The 15,735-nt window shown below is 47.1% G+C and overlaps 1 protein-coding gene across 3 annotated transcripts in view; it reads left to right on the top strand.

Moving 5' to 3' along the window:
* The first annotated feature begins 1,367 nt into the window (after window positions 1–1,367).
* KLHDC4 (kelch domain containing 4) overlaps window positions 1,368–15,735 on the top strand; it is a 28,479-nt gene continuing 14,111 nt past the window's right edge. Inside the window, exons 1-5 of one of the 3 annotated variants that reach the window (XM_082319295.1) lie at window positions 1,368–1,536; window positions 2,897–2,988; window positions 4,042–4,120; window positions 5,093–5,191; window positions 8,262–8,398. In XM_082319295.1, the coding sequence (XP_082175421.1) occupies window positions 1,438–1,536; window positions 2,897–2,988; window positions 4,042–4,120; window positions 5,093–5,191; window positions 8,262–8,398 (506 nt within the window). In that variant the 5' untranslated portion in view covers window positions 1,368–1,437. Of the gene's footprint in view, window positions 1,537–1,659; window positions 1,679–2,896; window positions 2,989–4,041; window positions 4,121–5,092; window positions 5,192–8,261; window positions 8,399–15,735 lie in introns of those variants that run through there. The other 2 variants (XM_082319297.1, XM_082319296.1) reach the window with 2 other exon arrangements.

The following is a 15,735-nucleotide window of genomic DNA, read 5'->3' as shown; positions in this document are numbered from 1 at the left end:
AAAGACCAAGAAGCAGCAGGGAGGCTTCCTAGCCTGTGTGTAGCGCCAGGGAACTCAGCAGAGCTCCTGCCTCTTATGTTGGCTGAGAAATTGCCCCATTCACTTGACCTGGTCTCTCCGTAGCTTTCTGTTCGCTTCCTGCGCATAAACATTGACACGCTGCAGCTTTAGTTGTAACCGCAATGTTTTCAGAACAACCAGACAAAAAAAAAACGCTGGTCAGGATGTACGTTGTCTGCAACCTCAAAATATTTTCCCAGCTCTTTCCTTTGTGCTTTGGGGCTGTGTTTCCAAGATCTGAGGTTCAAGTGTAGGCGGACGTTCAAAGCATAGGATCCATCCTGCAATTTCCACGGCACGTATTGGACGTTTGGGTTAGCTTGGTGGGCATTGAGCTGTACCTTCAGTGGATATCCTCGCTGGTTTGGGGTTAGGCAGTGGGTTGGACGGTGATGAAAACCACGCTGCTTCTAGGCAATGTGGGGTTTTGTGGGAATTCAGTGAAAAATATAATGATTGTACTGTTTCCCTGCGAGTGAGAAACAATCACAAAGGCAATTTTGAAGCGCAGGGGAATGAAAGGAAACTCGCAGCTCAAAGATGTATTTGAACTCATATTTACAGTGTACACGCTGGTTATGTGTTCAAAGTTGGCGTTTTCCCAGAAATTCTACCTGGGCTCAGCATCTGCATGAAATACCACGCAAAAACCCAAATCGTTGCTATTCCTTCTCCACCATCGAAAAAGCAGCTGCCTGCCATCGCCTCGCAGGGCCCCCCGTTTCCTTCAGCTCTCTGATGCCTCAGGTCTCTCAGACCAGCCTGGATAAACCCCATTTCCAAAACTTTGTGTCTGAAAACAAAACCACTCGTGCAGCCCCCCAATCCCTGAGGTTTTCAGCCCGCAGTTCACTTTTATTTCTGCGCAGGGCCTCGCCCCAGGCCCGGCTAACGCCTCCGCGCAACCCCTAGGCCGTTCGCTTCCCTAGGAGGGGCCATTTTGTGTGAGGGGAGGGGGCCATTTTGTGGGTTCGGCGGTCTCCTCGGGGCAGGAATAAATGGGAAGATGAGTCAAAAGCGGGTCGGGCTCTGAGGGCGGGCGATAGGCGGTGTGTGAAGCCGGGTTAAGTCCTCTCCCCGGCCCAGCGGGGCTCACGGGGCCGGGCCAGGGCAACCCCGGCTCGCAGCACTGCCTCAGCCCCGGCCCGGAGCCGGGGAGCCGCGGGAAGGAAGGCGCGGGGCCGATGCCGGTTGCGCTGAGCCCCCCGGGCCTGCAGAGGGCCCCCGCGGCCGCGCCGCTCGGGCAGGAGGCGGGCCGCGGCCTGGAAGCGCCGGGCCGAAGCGGGCGCCGCTGCCCGCCCCGCGGTGCGCCTGGGGCGGCCAGCGCGGCGCGGCGAGCGCGGTGCTCCCCGCGCGGCCTAGCCCGGCCTTTCAGCCATGGGGAAGAAGGGGAAGCGGGAGAAGAAGGGGAAGGGGGCCGAGAAGACGGCCGCGAAGATGGAGAAGAAGGTGTCCCGCAGAGCCAAGAAGGAGGAGGTGAGGGGCGGGAGCGGGGGGCTCCGGTAGCCCCGGCCCGCGGGGCCTGGGCCTCCCCTGGGGCCTTGCGGCGCTCCCCTGGGGCCTCCGCGGGCCTGAAGGGAAAACGGGCGGTGGAGGCACGGGGAGGTCGGAGGAGCGGGTCGGTGGCGGGGGTATTTCAAGTTGAAAGCAAAGGAGTATATGCAAACGCAAGTGGCGGTAACTCGGTTAAGTGACTTAGGGGCCCCACAGGACATCAGCAGGCAGAGGGGGTTTGAGGCCGGTGCAGCTCTTGCGAAACTTTCAGGGTTGGGGTTAGCGCGGTCCTGGTGAAAAAGCGGTGCTCATGCACACGCCTGCAGGTCAGCGTGCGGCAAAGGGCACTCGGAAAAGGGGAAACGAGGATGAGGGGAGACGTGAAAGCTGCCACCAGGAGACTTTTGCCATATCGCTGACAAGCTGGGTGCAGCGTGTGACAGAAAATGTAAAAGAAGGGCAAGAAAATGCAATTTAAGGGTTCTTCTTGCCTTCCATCTCCCCCATCCTTTTCTTCTGGTCTTAAAAGCAAATGAAGATGTTTGTTTCTCTCACTCTTAGAGCGAGTGCTTCTATTTAGGCCTCAAAACAGCTACCTTTCCCTGGTCAAAATGTGGTGTTACCAGCATAATGCAAAACTTAAGACATGGAAGGTGCCAGCGTACATGGCTGCAGGGAGAGCTGATGCCATGCTGCAGAGGCAAAATCCCCAAATTTTGGAAATCTCTGCTTTGACCGCACCTTCAGAAAGGTTAACTGAAGGGAGGTGGTGAGCAATGGGGGTTGTAGGAGAGGCCGTGGATCAGAAACTCCCTCTAGCTGCAATCCTGCTTCTGCCCTTGCAACTCCGATGTTATTTTTAATTGACAGAAGTTGAAAGGTAGTAAAAATACGTGCAGGTTTCTCTCCAGCTAAAGTATTAACTGGGAATAGAAAAGAGTTTCTAGTCCCATTTAGGCATTTTTCCATTGCAGACAAAGAAGAGGACTAGCTGGATTGTAGCATGTAGTTGCTCATCACGTTATTGGGGCTTAAATGATTTGCATTAACTTGCTGATTTGTGCGGTGTTTCTGCTGCAGGAATAGCAGGTGTGCACTAAATGCACTTTGCGTGCCATCCTTTTAGGACTCTTCTGAGCAACTTGTTAATGTTTTAGGGGAGACCAATCTTTAAAGCATATGTGGAAGTACTCAGCATCCATTTCTTGTAGCTGAATGAAGGGAACCTAAGCAGACAATTTTTTTAAAAAAAGGGAAATTGTGAGGGTGAGTGCTGGTTTCTTGTGGTGTGCAGGTGGCTCTGTGCATGTCAAGGAACTCATGTCTGGCTTTTTATTTTCAGGAGGATCTTGAAGCCCTGATAGCAGAATTCCAGAGTTTAGATGCTAAAAAGACCCAAGTAATTGAGTCATCCTGCCCACCCCCCTCACCCAGGTAAGAGATTGTATGAGGCTTTGCCTGTTATACAGTGGTTGATGGTGGTTTTCATCAAGTTTATTTATGTAAAGTTATTTTCTGAGAGTAGAAGGCATAATATCTGGCATGGCTGATAGCTGGAGTTATAAAATATCTGGTATATTGAATCCCTCGTTAAAAAAGGGACCAAAAGCTTTTCTTGGCCTTAAAATCCACTTTTTAATCATCCCATCAGCACAAAGAAGGCAAAGCAGGGTTAGATTACAGGGCTTTGAGGAAACATAAAAGTTAAGAGGAAGTTTTGGATTTGGACTAGAAAGCTGAAAGGATTTAAGAGACGAAGAGATGTGTCATGAGATAAAATACACATTTTATCAAGTGTAGCTTGGGGTCCACATACTTGATAAAATACACATTTTATCAAGTGTAGCTTGGGGTCCACATACTTCTAGGTTCTGTATTTCTGTTTCCTGGGGCTTGTTGAGTAAATGCCTTTCTCTGTCATACCTGTTTTCCTCTCTGTGTAGTGGGACAGGTCAGCACGCTACTGTTAATCTCACAGGGGTGTTACAGTGGTCAGTTAGTTCCTCCTCAGGAGTGGTAGGGATCTGTCTCCACATGGTGCAAAACACTGTGGTGGGACGTAGATGAGCAATGACCAGTGCTGACTGCAGAATAATGGTGCAGATAAGTTGATATGAGACAGCCCAGTTCTACCCATAGTTATGTGCCCCCATAAAACTAATTTTTGTTCTTGGCACACCAGCATTAAAATTCAAGAGCTCACGTCAAAAGGCTTGCTAAATGACAGTGTAACGTGTGCTCCTAAAATAGGAGAAGATTTCAGACAGTGTCAAATTAATCTTGCTGGAAGTTTTTGAGAAGTTAATTTCTTTGAGAAGTTTTTAGCCCTGGGGTGAATATCGCAGCCTAGTAATTTGGCAGATGATGGAGAGACCTTTGTGGCTAGAGGGCAGAGGTGCTAGCACGGGCTGAGTTAAAGCCTGCAAGCTTCTGAGCTTCAAGACCCTTCCACATCTACTGTTTTGGCTGTCCCTCTTTCTTTTGCAGGCTGAACGGCTCCCTCTCTGCTCACCCTGAGAAAGACGAATTGATCCTTTTTGGAGGTGAATATTTCAATGGCCAAAAAGTAATGTACACTTCAATTTTTTTCTTCTTTATTCTACCCTCTCCTTGCCTTTTACTGTAATTTGCATGAGTCTCTTTTGAAGTGAAACTCAAGGCAGCAGTCATAAAATATGTATTTGTCCCTGAATGAGAGCAAAATAGCCTTTTAATTCTGCCGTGATACTGTCTCATGCCTGGACAGCTGGCAGGAAGGAGACATGCTAGAACCCATTAAGGAGTCAGAGTGATTGTCTCAGCATCAATATTTCAGGACTTCATAATTTCTCCAGACTTAATTGTAGCCATATCTGCCCCTCATTTTTGATAACTATTGAAGAATCTCTGTCTCCTACCTTTCAAAACAAGATACTTCTGCAGTTTTGCTGCTGGCAAGGCATTGCCTGCCTTGGAGATGTGCACAATAGCAAATATTTGCAAGTGGGCACTCTTCTTACTGAATTTCTGGAAGTTGCAAGTGTTTGTTGTGTTCCTGGAGAGAAACCTGTCTTTGTAACCCTAAGAAGTTGTACGTATTGTAGCTTGAAAACTCAAGTCTGCCGATGATATTTGGTTGCTTTAGGATCACCCAATGTGATGTGCTAAACTAATTCTGCTTGCTTCGCTACCTGAAGCTGTTCCTGTCTCGGGAGTTGAGCAGCAGTTTGGGCAACTTTAACCTGCACGTCTGTGTTAAGCTCCAACTTCTTCAGTCCTCATATCTCGGGCTATCACAGGCTTAACCAAGGGTTTGGGAAAGAACAGTCCAGTCCAGTGGATCACTCTGAAAAAGCTGCTGACTCCCAGTCTAGTGGAGGAGGTTGTTGTCCTCCTTCCCTGCCTGGTGAGGCAGGTGAGCTGTTGCTTGCAAAGCTAGCGCTGTGCTCCTTCTTCCCCCAGGCTCACGGATAACCCTCAGAGGCGCCTGTGCTTGGACAGACTGACCCTGTCCAACAGAGAGCTGTGGTGATGTGCATTTTCTCTTCCTCTCTAACAGACGTACCTGTATAACGAACTGTATGTTTACAACATCCGGAAGAACAGCTGGTCTAAAGTAGAGATTCCTAACCCACCACCGAGGCGATGTGCTCACCAGGTAAAGTACTGGGTGCCAAAGCAGCAGTTGGAATTGTTCTAACGCTGGGCTAAAGATGGATGGGAGTTGATTTTACTTTTTTTTTTTTTTTCCCCCCCCACCTGAGGGTGTCTGGCTTCTCTTAATTCTCCTTGTAATGAGCTGCCAGTGGTGTCACTTCACCTCTTCTGCTGAGGGGGCCTGTCCAAGCCTGTCCAAGGTGCTTGTGCTCTCTGATCACTGGGTGGCCTCTGGAAATGTTAGGTGTGGAATGAAGATTTGGGGTTGTGTCTGTTGGGTCGGCAGGTCTCAAGCAGGACTCGTGGGGGAGACTCTTGGAAGATGAACTCTCTTTGCTGCATTATATAGGGACCAGCTCAACCATCCGTGATCCCAGGATGGCACTGAATTTTCAAAATGCTGGTCAGGGTATAACTTTGAATTTGACCAAAGCGCTGTAAATGGCAGAGTTGCTGCGCATGATTATTTCCTTAATGCCCACAGGCCCGCGTCCATGGGCATTACAGATACTGCCGCTCCAGTGATGTGAAAGACCCATTGCTGTAGGGAATCCTTGCTAGCATGGGGCAGTTGGGCTTTGCCAAGTGGCCCAACTGTACAGCACAGTGGACTAGCACTGACTGTGTGTGTCCTGCCTTTGGGTTGTGATTTTTTTTTTTTTTTTTCCCTTGGCAGATGGCCTGTTTTTCTCTGCAAAGGCAATAGACAAAGTTGTCTAAATTTTCTCTGGGATATCATGACACTCCCCTAGAATTCACCTCTCTGATGCCTATGTCGTTAAGGTCATTGGCTGGTTGTGATGATGAAGAATTTGAGTTTGTTTACTTTATGTGAACACTTGCACATTAGAAACTGGACCAAAGACTTGTATTTTTTGCAGGTCTTTGGCCCTCGCCAGCTGTCTGATAGCTATCTTACCTGTCACAGCAAGCGGCTGGGTGACCGGTACATTTCAAAAGCTGCCATACAGGATGCGAATGTTATTTTCCTACCCATGGCCAAAGCTCTTTAGAGCTTTCTGGTAAGATTCAATGCCCTGGTTAGGTTCACATACCCTCGTTATGCTACACCTAAATGCCAGTCTTGCTCTAAGCCAGAAGCAAGGTTCTGACTTGATTTTTGGGCTACCTTGTGGTGCTTAAAATAGAACTGGATTTCGGAGGCCAAATTCCACAAGGAGACCATAAATTCAGACACTCGTTTCCCTAGGTGAAAAGGAGGTTGCTTTGTGGGTGTGGAGTTGAGAGGTGCTTGTTTGGGTGTTGGTAGCCAGCAGGTGGCTGTCTAGCAGCTGAATCGGAACTGAGCAGGCAGGCTGTGCATCAGGGAGCTGCAACTGGATTACCACAAAAATAAAATGAGAGACCTGTCTGAGGAGTCCTGCTTCAACACTTAAGTTTTCTGTCTGGTAATTAATTATAGTCGCACAGGAGGCAGTTCAGCCTCATTAGTTGACTGGTTTGTTGTCTTCCTTGTGACTTTATTTTTAATGCATATTCTGCATTAGCTCAAGGGTAAACACAAGCGTGTCCATGGGTTTGTATGTGCATGTTTTCAGTCTTATTTATCATCTCTGGTCTCTGAGACGTGATCCTCTGAGTTACACTGGCTTCATTACATCAGTTCAACAGAGCTGAGGTGAGGATAGCTATGGAGGGGTGTTGTCAGTTGTTTAAAGGAAGGGTTTGGCAATTGAATGAATTTCGATCCAGCTCTTCAAAAGGTCACACGCAAGTATGAGCAGGCTGTTGCATATACCTTCCCCTTAAGCTTTTAAGCACTAGATACCCATGAAAATCAGGCCTATATCCCCTTTGTTTAACTTCACGTTCCCACAAATCCTGCTTGCAGACACACCCCGTATTTTCTCATGTGTTTAATCGTTGCATGTATAGGCTGGTTTATGTCAGGGCATGGCTATGTGTCTGATGCTAAAAATCTTCTTTGTTGGGAAAGACAGGCAGGTAATGAAGCCCTTCTGAAGAAAAATGTCATTATCCCAATGTTGATCTGCGATGGGTACCCTGGAAAAAACATGTGTGGAAGAATTTGTTTATAGTGTAAACAACCCAAGAGGTCCTGGTCAAGGAAGAAATTTACACAGTCACGTAGTTTCCTTTTTGGGATTCCTTCCTTCTTCCATATGCAGATCATTTTAATGAGTCTTGCTCTTCTCTCCCTGCTTTTAATGGTCAGCTTGCATCACAATGGTGTTTTGGTGCTGCTCTGTGTAAAAAAAAAAATAAAAAACCCCTCTGATACTCTTCTCTCTGCTACTTGCCCTAATCAAAGCAGTAACAGCCTCCTCTTGTCCAAATGCTGCACATTTCCTTCTGTTTGGGGTTTTTTTGGTGGTTGTTTTTTTGCTGTTTTGTTTTTTTTCCTTCAGAGGGAGCAGTAATGCTTTTCAGGTCTTGCAAAGCGTCAGGTTTGGACTTGTGCTGCAGCTTGGCTTCTTTACTGTTTGCTGTTTTATAATCTACAAAAACTGCAAAGGGCGATTGTGCACTGTTAATGGCCTTTCCCAAAAGACTTTTCCCTGCGTTACTCTGCCTGCCCCGTGCTGGGATGTTAGATGTGCCTTGGAGGCAGGAGGTGCCCCTGCTCCTCCCGTGGCTCAGAGTTTGTCAGCCCCAATATGTCTTCTGCAGGATGCTATTTATGTGACTGAAGGATGGGTGAAATGTTGCTGAGCCTTACCTGTGGAGACGTTTCCTTTTGGCACACAGAGAGATTTGAACAACTGTTGTTAAACTAAATCCCAAGATGTTTCCCAGGGAACTTTGAATTTGTAGAACTGGAACTCAGGATGGTAGGAGGTGGGAAGAGCCCAGCTCCTTGTCCAACTTTCCTTTGCTATAGGGAAGCTGTGCTAAACAATGAGTAAGCTGCATTTAAAATTCCCCTTTCTTCAGCCCCAGGGAGCTGCTGTTGCCAAGCAGGGCAGCAGCAGCCGCTGCCACTTGTCTGTCCTCTGCTATTTGGAGGCAGCTGCACATTTGACTGATAATGTTCTCCTGTCTCTGGTTTTTGAACCCTTGTCTGATCCAGCTCTTCCTTTTTCTGGCAGGCGGCAGTGGTGCCCACAGCCGGCGGGCAGCTGTGGGTATTTGGCGGGGAGTTTGCGTCTCCCAACGGGGAACAGTTCTATCATTACAAGGATCTCTGGGTCCTGCATTTGGCTACCAAGACCTGGGAGCAGATCAAGTAAGTGATGTGTTCTGAAGTCAATGATGTTGACCTCATGAGGAGCTGTGCCAGCATGATCTGAGTTTGATTCCTGGTACAGAGCTGTGATTTCTCCGCTGTCCGCTCATCTCTCCCTTGAGTACAGAGGTGCCCATCCTAGAAACGGTGGAGAGGACAGCTTCCAGAAAGAGGTGGAAATGAGAGATGCGTTCCAGGTCTATTGAGGCCAAAGCTGTTTTATTTAATACGTGATTTTTGGAGTATGGGTGTGCTTTGGTGTTACTTAACTGAAGGAAAGAGTATCATGAACAGCATTCTGTCCTCCCAACCACGGCGGGTGTAGATGTCCAACTTCAGAACTTGTTGCTCCATCTGCCTGGGTTCCTCCTGGCTGGGCTGTACAAGACCAGTACAAGGATCTCGCCCAATTTTACCATTGCTTGAGAAGACGGCTTGTATCTGTCCACAGAGCCAACTTCACTCCTGGTAACTGGCATTTGCTGCCTCCAGGTTCCTTGGGATAAACAAGCCAATAGTTCAGACCTGTCAAGGTAAATAGGTGCCAAAAGCCCTGGTAGTTTTTGACAGGAGTTAAGGTGTCTAAATATCTTCTGTGGATCTGGCCTAAAGTCCTCTGCTAATGTTTCCTTAACCTTTGGCGTCTTGGTTTTGCTGCTCATGTTTATATTGGCATGAGAGAAGAAGAGGTCTGGTGGGTCATCCAGTGGACTGAGAGGCAGGAGATGTCGCTTTAGTTCTGACTTTAACATAGACTTTCTCTTGGACTTTGGGATTGTCTTGAGTGTGGGATTAGTCAGAGCACAGCTTTGGGTGGGCTGGAACTCCCATGCAGCTGAGCCTTGAGGTGGCGCTGGGGAAAGCAGCAGCTTTTGAACACTTGCTTGACCTGTCAAGCTCCTGGTTATGAACTCCATGTCCTTTCTTCAGGAGGGAAGCCCTAAGTCTGCGTACGTCGATCACTTTTCGCCCCACTTACAGAGTGTGGGTGCCTGTTGCCTGTGTCTGTATCTTCTTGGCCAGTAATTGAGAGGGTGGTTTAGGACTGAGCTGTGCAGAGATGGATACCCTGGCTCTGCCTTGGTACATGCCTGAGGCCACGCAGTGAGTCATCACACCCGTCTGCCTTTTTCCTCCTCCCTGCAAAATGGGAGCATTGATATTGCCTGACAAGGGGGAAATTTGGAGGTTTAATTTTGCTAATGTTAATGTAGCACTGCAGGGACTCTGGTGTGGAAGGTGCAGGGGGAGATAGACAGTCAAAGCGCAAAAATCCCAAGGAGTCCAAAACAGGCTGGGTTAGAAGGATGCTTCACAGCACGGGATCCCAGCAGCCGGCTGCTCTGCGAGAATCCAGGGATCGTCCTTTTGAGTAGCTCTGGGAGACCGAGGGAAAACTGTTCCATTCATAAGCGGCTGGTTCCTGTCCAGCAGTGGGTTCTTGGCTCCAGACCTGGCAGTGTTAATCTAGTAACAGCTGTAATTTGTCATGTTACAGGAAGCCAGGTTCAGTCTCTAGTGAGCCTTGCTTGTCTCTGAGAAGTGGGGGTGAAAGAAACCCTCCAAAATGATGGAGGGTTCTTTAAGAGGTGCAAGGATTAAAAAGACCTGTCACTGTGCAGGCTGATCTGCCTATTGTTGTTAGGCAGAAGCTGACGTAATGACTGTGACTGTACCCCTCCCAGCTCCCCCAAAATAACTTCCGAATCCCTTGCTCAGTCTCAGCCCAATAAAGGGGATGAACTCAAATGCATTACGTCCCTGCCGGTTTCATGTAAGCAGTCAGGGGGAGGAAGTGATGCTCACCATAGAGTCCCTGCTGAGAGAAAGGGTTGACATTTCAACCAAACTCTTGGTTGAAAAAATCCTCACCGGAGAGCAGTGTTAATACCCAGCTGCAGGGAGAGCGAGGGCGGGAGATTGTTTTTTTGTGAGCCAACGGAGAATCCAGATGAGGCTTCGTTAGCTCCACCACTAATGGCGCAAATTGTTCTCTCGTGGGTTTGCAGATGTGTTGCTGTAGAGCTGATTTAGGGTTTTCCACTCCCAAAACAAATGCTGCAGTACCTGACCTGCCTGGGAAGAGGAAATGAGGTGGTTATGAGGCTCTACTCGTCCCGCATCGTATCCCATGTGGGAGAGCAGCCTTGGGGAAGCGGAGTGTAACTTACACTGCGAAAGCACCTGTTCCCTCCCTGGAGCTGAGCATGAAGTTTGCACGTGCTGCAGGTTGCAGGATACCCCCAGCTGTCCCATGCTCCAAGTGGACCAAAACCAGGGCAAGAGATTTTGTTGTGCTGGGTTGTTACAGTCAGCGAGGAGGGAGCCAGTCTGGTGAGTTCCTAGTCCCACCTAGAGAGCAAGTTGTAGGTACCACGCTCCTCAAGCCGCCCAGAGCTACCCTCCATCCCCAGGTGTTGGTTGTCACATGTCACCTTGGCTGTCATGCCACAGTGGGAGGATGCGTTTGGAGACATTGATACTTCATTGTTTCTTAGCAGATAAAAGGACAGATATTTTCAAAGTGAGCATCATAAATTATATGGGTGGAAGTGCCCTGGAGAGATGATCTTTTCTCTCTCCCTGCCCCGTGCAGGATCTATTTGAGCTTCCATTTGAGCTTCTATCTCTATGCCATTTGAGCTTCCTGATGTGTTTGGGTGGACGTCTGTCTTTCAGCCTTGCTGGAATTTGGAAAACGCCTGTGCCCTGGTCCCAGTGTTCAAATAAAACAAAGTGCATCTCCTCCCCATCCTTGGGCAGAGCTCCAGGAGCTGCATTAATGAGGCATCTGGCGGAGGAGGCTGGGAGGGGATGTCTTTGTTTTAATGCTAACCTGACTGAGTGTGAAAATCAAGTTTCTGCTGCCTCTTTGCTTTTCCATATGGCATCTTGATTACAGTCTGCTTGGAAAGGGGAAGAGGAAAGGGCAGAGATGATTGTTGAGTTGTACGAGGGATTTTTTTTTTTCCCTACTTCTTTTAAAACTATGATCATAACACGTGCTGCATTTCACTTCCTTCAGCATTTTGCTTTTCTTGCCAGGGTACCCCATTGCTGCTGTTATTTTTCCGCATAGGTTTCTCATGTCTGTCTGAAGTCAAGCACTTGCTTATTTTGGATTGCCATTAGCCAGCTGGGATGACTGGTGACAGTGGGGGTCAGCTTGGGGGCTAGTGGTATGGGGAGAGTGAAGGTGTTTGGAGAGACTAAACGGAGGGGGCAGACTGTGTAGGCTTTGTTGGGTCATGGTGGGGCACCAGCCCTGGTACAACAAGCCTTCGCATAGCAGGCCAAGCAATAATTCCACGTATCCAATGTGGTAGCAGTGTTACCTGAATAAAGCCTGGTGGTAGACATTTGGGGTACAGGCTGGTATTGAGTAAACTCAGTTGGGTTTGGAAGGCGTCATTTTAGTGCAAATAATGGAGTAACATAATGATTCATTAAGAAATGTCTGGACAAGAGAGACAAAGTTCCTGTTTCTGTTCCATACGGGAAGGATCACATGTGCCTCATTTCAGGTGGGTTTGAATGTCGTGGTTTATGTGGATTGAAGAGCTCAGATGACCCTGCTGTGATCGGAACTTGCAGTTCTAGGAAATCTGGTTATTCCAGCCCCACAGCTTAGATTTCAGACAATTATGTTGTCCTTCCTGGCCTACAGTTCATGCCGCAGACCATCTTGGTGCTGTAAGAGGCTTGACTGTAAAACACTTTTGAAGAGAAAACCTTGAATAACTCATCCCTGTGAATAACTCATCCCTGTGCTGTGTCTGCAAAGGCTGCTGGGGAAGCGGATCTCCATTATCTCCTAGCACAGAGCACAGTGGTGCCAGTCTGCTTGACAGAGTTAAAAATTGCTATATTTAGCAATATTTAGCTGTATTTACTTGCATTTTGCCTGCACAAAGATGGTCCAAAGACAACAAATCCCAGCCCATTAGAAGACTTGCCAGCAACTGACTTTGACTTATTGGAACCACCTTATCATTGTGAGATGCACAGGGTTGCCTCAGTGCATGAACTGTTTGTTACTCTGCCTTAGAGCTAAGCAGTATTTTAACCTAATTGCCTCATTCCTTCCTAGAGAGAACATTCGTATTCAGCTCTGTGCCGCCCAGTGCGCTCCCTCAAAGAGAGACAGGGAGCATCACACTTTAGGGTTGCGCTCGGGAACCGGCAGATCCCTCCTCTGTGCAGTTCTTTGTCTTGCTTTTGAGCCTGCGTCGCTCCCTTTATACTGGGATGTTAATGATACTTCCCATAACAGTTTTGTGAGATGCGGTGCTATAAATATTTCAGGGTAGCGTTTCGCAAGTGTATGTTTAACACTGTTTACAGAGAGAACTGGAGCAGTCACTGCAGTGCAGGATGCCTTTCAGCATAGGTTTGCTTCTGATTGACAGCTCTTCTTGCTCACGTGCTGTCTGTCACTGGAAACATCAGGTCCTGCAACACGAAAGTGTAGAAAGTGCATTGGTGCTTAAAGAAAAGAAGGGTAGTTTGTTGTACCATGGAGTAGACTTCCTCTGTCAGCCCAGAAGTGAACCTTGTGAGCTTGTTCTTTGGTAGATCCAAATGTACGACTGTTGATTGACTTTGCAAGGGATTTGATTTGAGGATTTTGTGCCTTGTGACAATTGTGTATTCACTTGTGTACTTCCTAACTGAGTGCACAGGCACGTGGGTACGCTATCTGTGTGTGCCATTGAACAGAACGCTTGTTTGCATTCGCAAGCGTAAGGTGCGAAACTGAACACTGAAGTCCTGGGCTTCAGCTGCCTCGAGTACTGGAGGATAAAAGCACTTTGTCCTGAAATGCCCCTTTGATGGGATGTTCTATGCATCATCATTTTTATTATTATGGAAAAGTTCTGAGATTCATCTGAGCATCCTCTGGATGAAGGAATAAATGAAAAGGTAACTCAGTTAAGCAGTCTGTAGCCACTGTGACATGTAAGTCTTCAGTTCTTGAATCTGGGGGCTGAATTCAGGTCTGTTATGTTACTATAAGTCCCAGAGTAACTCCACAAGCAAAAGCAATTTCCTTATGGAGCAGTTCTGATCAGACTCATGCTGTACATGTGTAGAGCCAGTCCTTATCCAGACTTATCTTTTAATCTATTTTTAAAAAAAGTCTGGAGAATTTACAGCTCCCTCCCACATGTCTGCTTTCTGGTGTCAACCCCATGAAGTAGAGTATTAATCATAAAGTCTGTGAAACCATTTCCAAAATGCTTGTTTTGGACCATGAGCAATGATACAGGTAAAAGGAGACAGTTTGCATTTGGGAAGCAAGTCGTCAAGCTTGCAGCAAGCGCCTTCTGGAGTGGCAGCATGGTTATCCGTTGCTGCCAGTCCTGCTTGACTATGGCATTTGGTTTTTCCAGTGTTGTGTTTGGAGTCGCGGGGACAAAGGACCTTGGTTGTACGAATAGCTCTACGTAAGAATACTTTCTAAGAGCAGTTGTTGCAAGTTTACGAGGACGTGTTCTTACATCAAAGGCTATAAACTTTCCTTTATAGCTGATTCCTGCAATGTGTAACGCTAAGGCCAAGGAAGCTGAGATGTTAGGATACTGTGCAGGGTGAGGCCTCCTGGAACCATGTTTTCAGCATCTGTTCTTGTAGCTTGTGTGTCTAGTCTAAAGAAAGGGGAGAACAGCCTTGTGATTGAGAGCAAGTGGTGCTAGTGCCAGTGAGACTTCTCTGAATTCGGATCAGGCCCCAGACTGGATGTTTTTGTTTGTGACTTTGAGTTAATTGTACACTTGTGGGAACTTGTTTGTTAAAACATACACATCAATGGATAAACTTTTTATTGTTCAGAATTGATTTTTGGCTTGGAGGGAGCCTGTTTGAGGAGGCAGGCAGAAGATGTTCTCTGAGAACAGGATTTTATTGTTAATCTTGATTTTTTAATTCCTTCTTTCCTTTAAAAAAAAAATTTAAAGGTGCCATCCTTTGGAATAATAACATGGGAGCTTTGTTACAGAAGAAGAAATAATGATTTCAGATCTTGATGACATTAATATTAGAGGTGCTGTTCTGCAGGGTGATACTTAAAAATCCAGTAAATGCCTAGAAAACCCTACTCTCTGTTAGAATAAAAAGTCCAGGCAATCGATATTAATTCAGTCTTACCCAAACGCTGCTGCTCTGCTTACAGTTTTTCATTGTGACTGGTGTGAGATTGTCATTTTTGATGGTGAATAAGGGCCCTCATTTTCTCTCTCCACAGAAATCTATCACGGCTCTTCACAGCTACCTGCTGCCAGTGAAAGTGTAGCAGTAGGGTTGTGGGTTTAGGTTTTGCCGTTGTTTTCAACAGTGAGCAGGTTTCTTATTTATTTAGGCCCTGATTCTGCAACCACTTAACACGTGTTAACTTTGCCTATTTGAGAAGTCTCGCGGAGTTCAGCAATGCTAACTGTGTGCACTTTGGGAGACTCCTCAGTGAGAGTGAAAATGTGATAGATTAATCCATGGGGGCAGAGAACACACAGAGCAAAACTCTGTTTTCTCTGCAGTTTGGCCTAAAGTTGCCTTTGTTTTGAGAGTTCTTGAAGTTGTTTTTGTTCTCTGTCATATGATGCTCAGTCTGTGGGTGAACACGAAGGAAGGTGCATCTTCATTGCCTCTCAGGAATGTCGTTGCCAGCTGCCTGGCTTCGCGTGAAGCTTTTGGATGTGACAGATGGGGTGTTGTTGCTTGTTCCTGGAAATGGAAGTGGCACATTTAACTGAAAGGTCAGGGAGGCTTGAAAGAGCAGAACAATGATGCGTAGCTGCTTTTCAGTGTGTGAGTTAATAACCGTGACTTGTTTTGCTGCGATGTCTTTATTCTTGAAGAAATCTAAGTAATTTACAAAGTCTTCTCACTAGTTTGATGTTGTATCCTAACTGCGGGTAGATGAGTGAAGACAGTATGAGTACGTGATTTCCTAAGACATTGAAGGAGAGGGGATGTCAGAGCCGGTCTCTGGCTCTTTCCAGGTGCTTGGAGAAAACATCTCTGTCTGGAGTGCCTTTCTTGCAGTTGCGGGAGTTAACTGCTATTCATTAAACTCTCCTGAAAAATTAGCTCCTGAGTCATAGCTGAAAAGACTTCAAGACTTTGGGTGCTGTTAGAGACTAGATGGCGTATCGCTAGGAATAAAATTGTTACTGCAAAATGCCTGTGTTGCAAATACGAAGAGTTACAGGAAGAGCACGCATAGTGTTCTGGAGAAAAGCATACATATGTATTAAGGCAACGAAGTTCCCCATGGTTTCCCATTCCAGGAGGAGAGAAGCTGAACTCAACCAGCCCAGCTGCCAATGATGTCAATAAAA

The sequence above is a fragment of the Platalea leucorodia genome (genome assembly GCF_965183815.1).
Source record: "Platalea leucorodia genome assembly, chromosome: 8".
Classification (NCBI taxonomy): domain Eukaryota; kingdom Metazoa; phylum Chordata; class Aves; order Pelecaniformes; family Threskiornithidae; genus Platalea; species Platalea leucorodia.
Note: the sequence above shows the minus strand (reverse complement) of the source record. Positions and strands in the feature narration are given on the sequence as shown.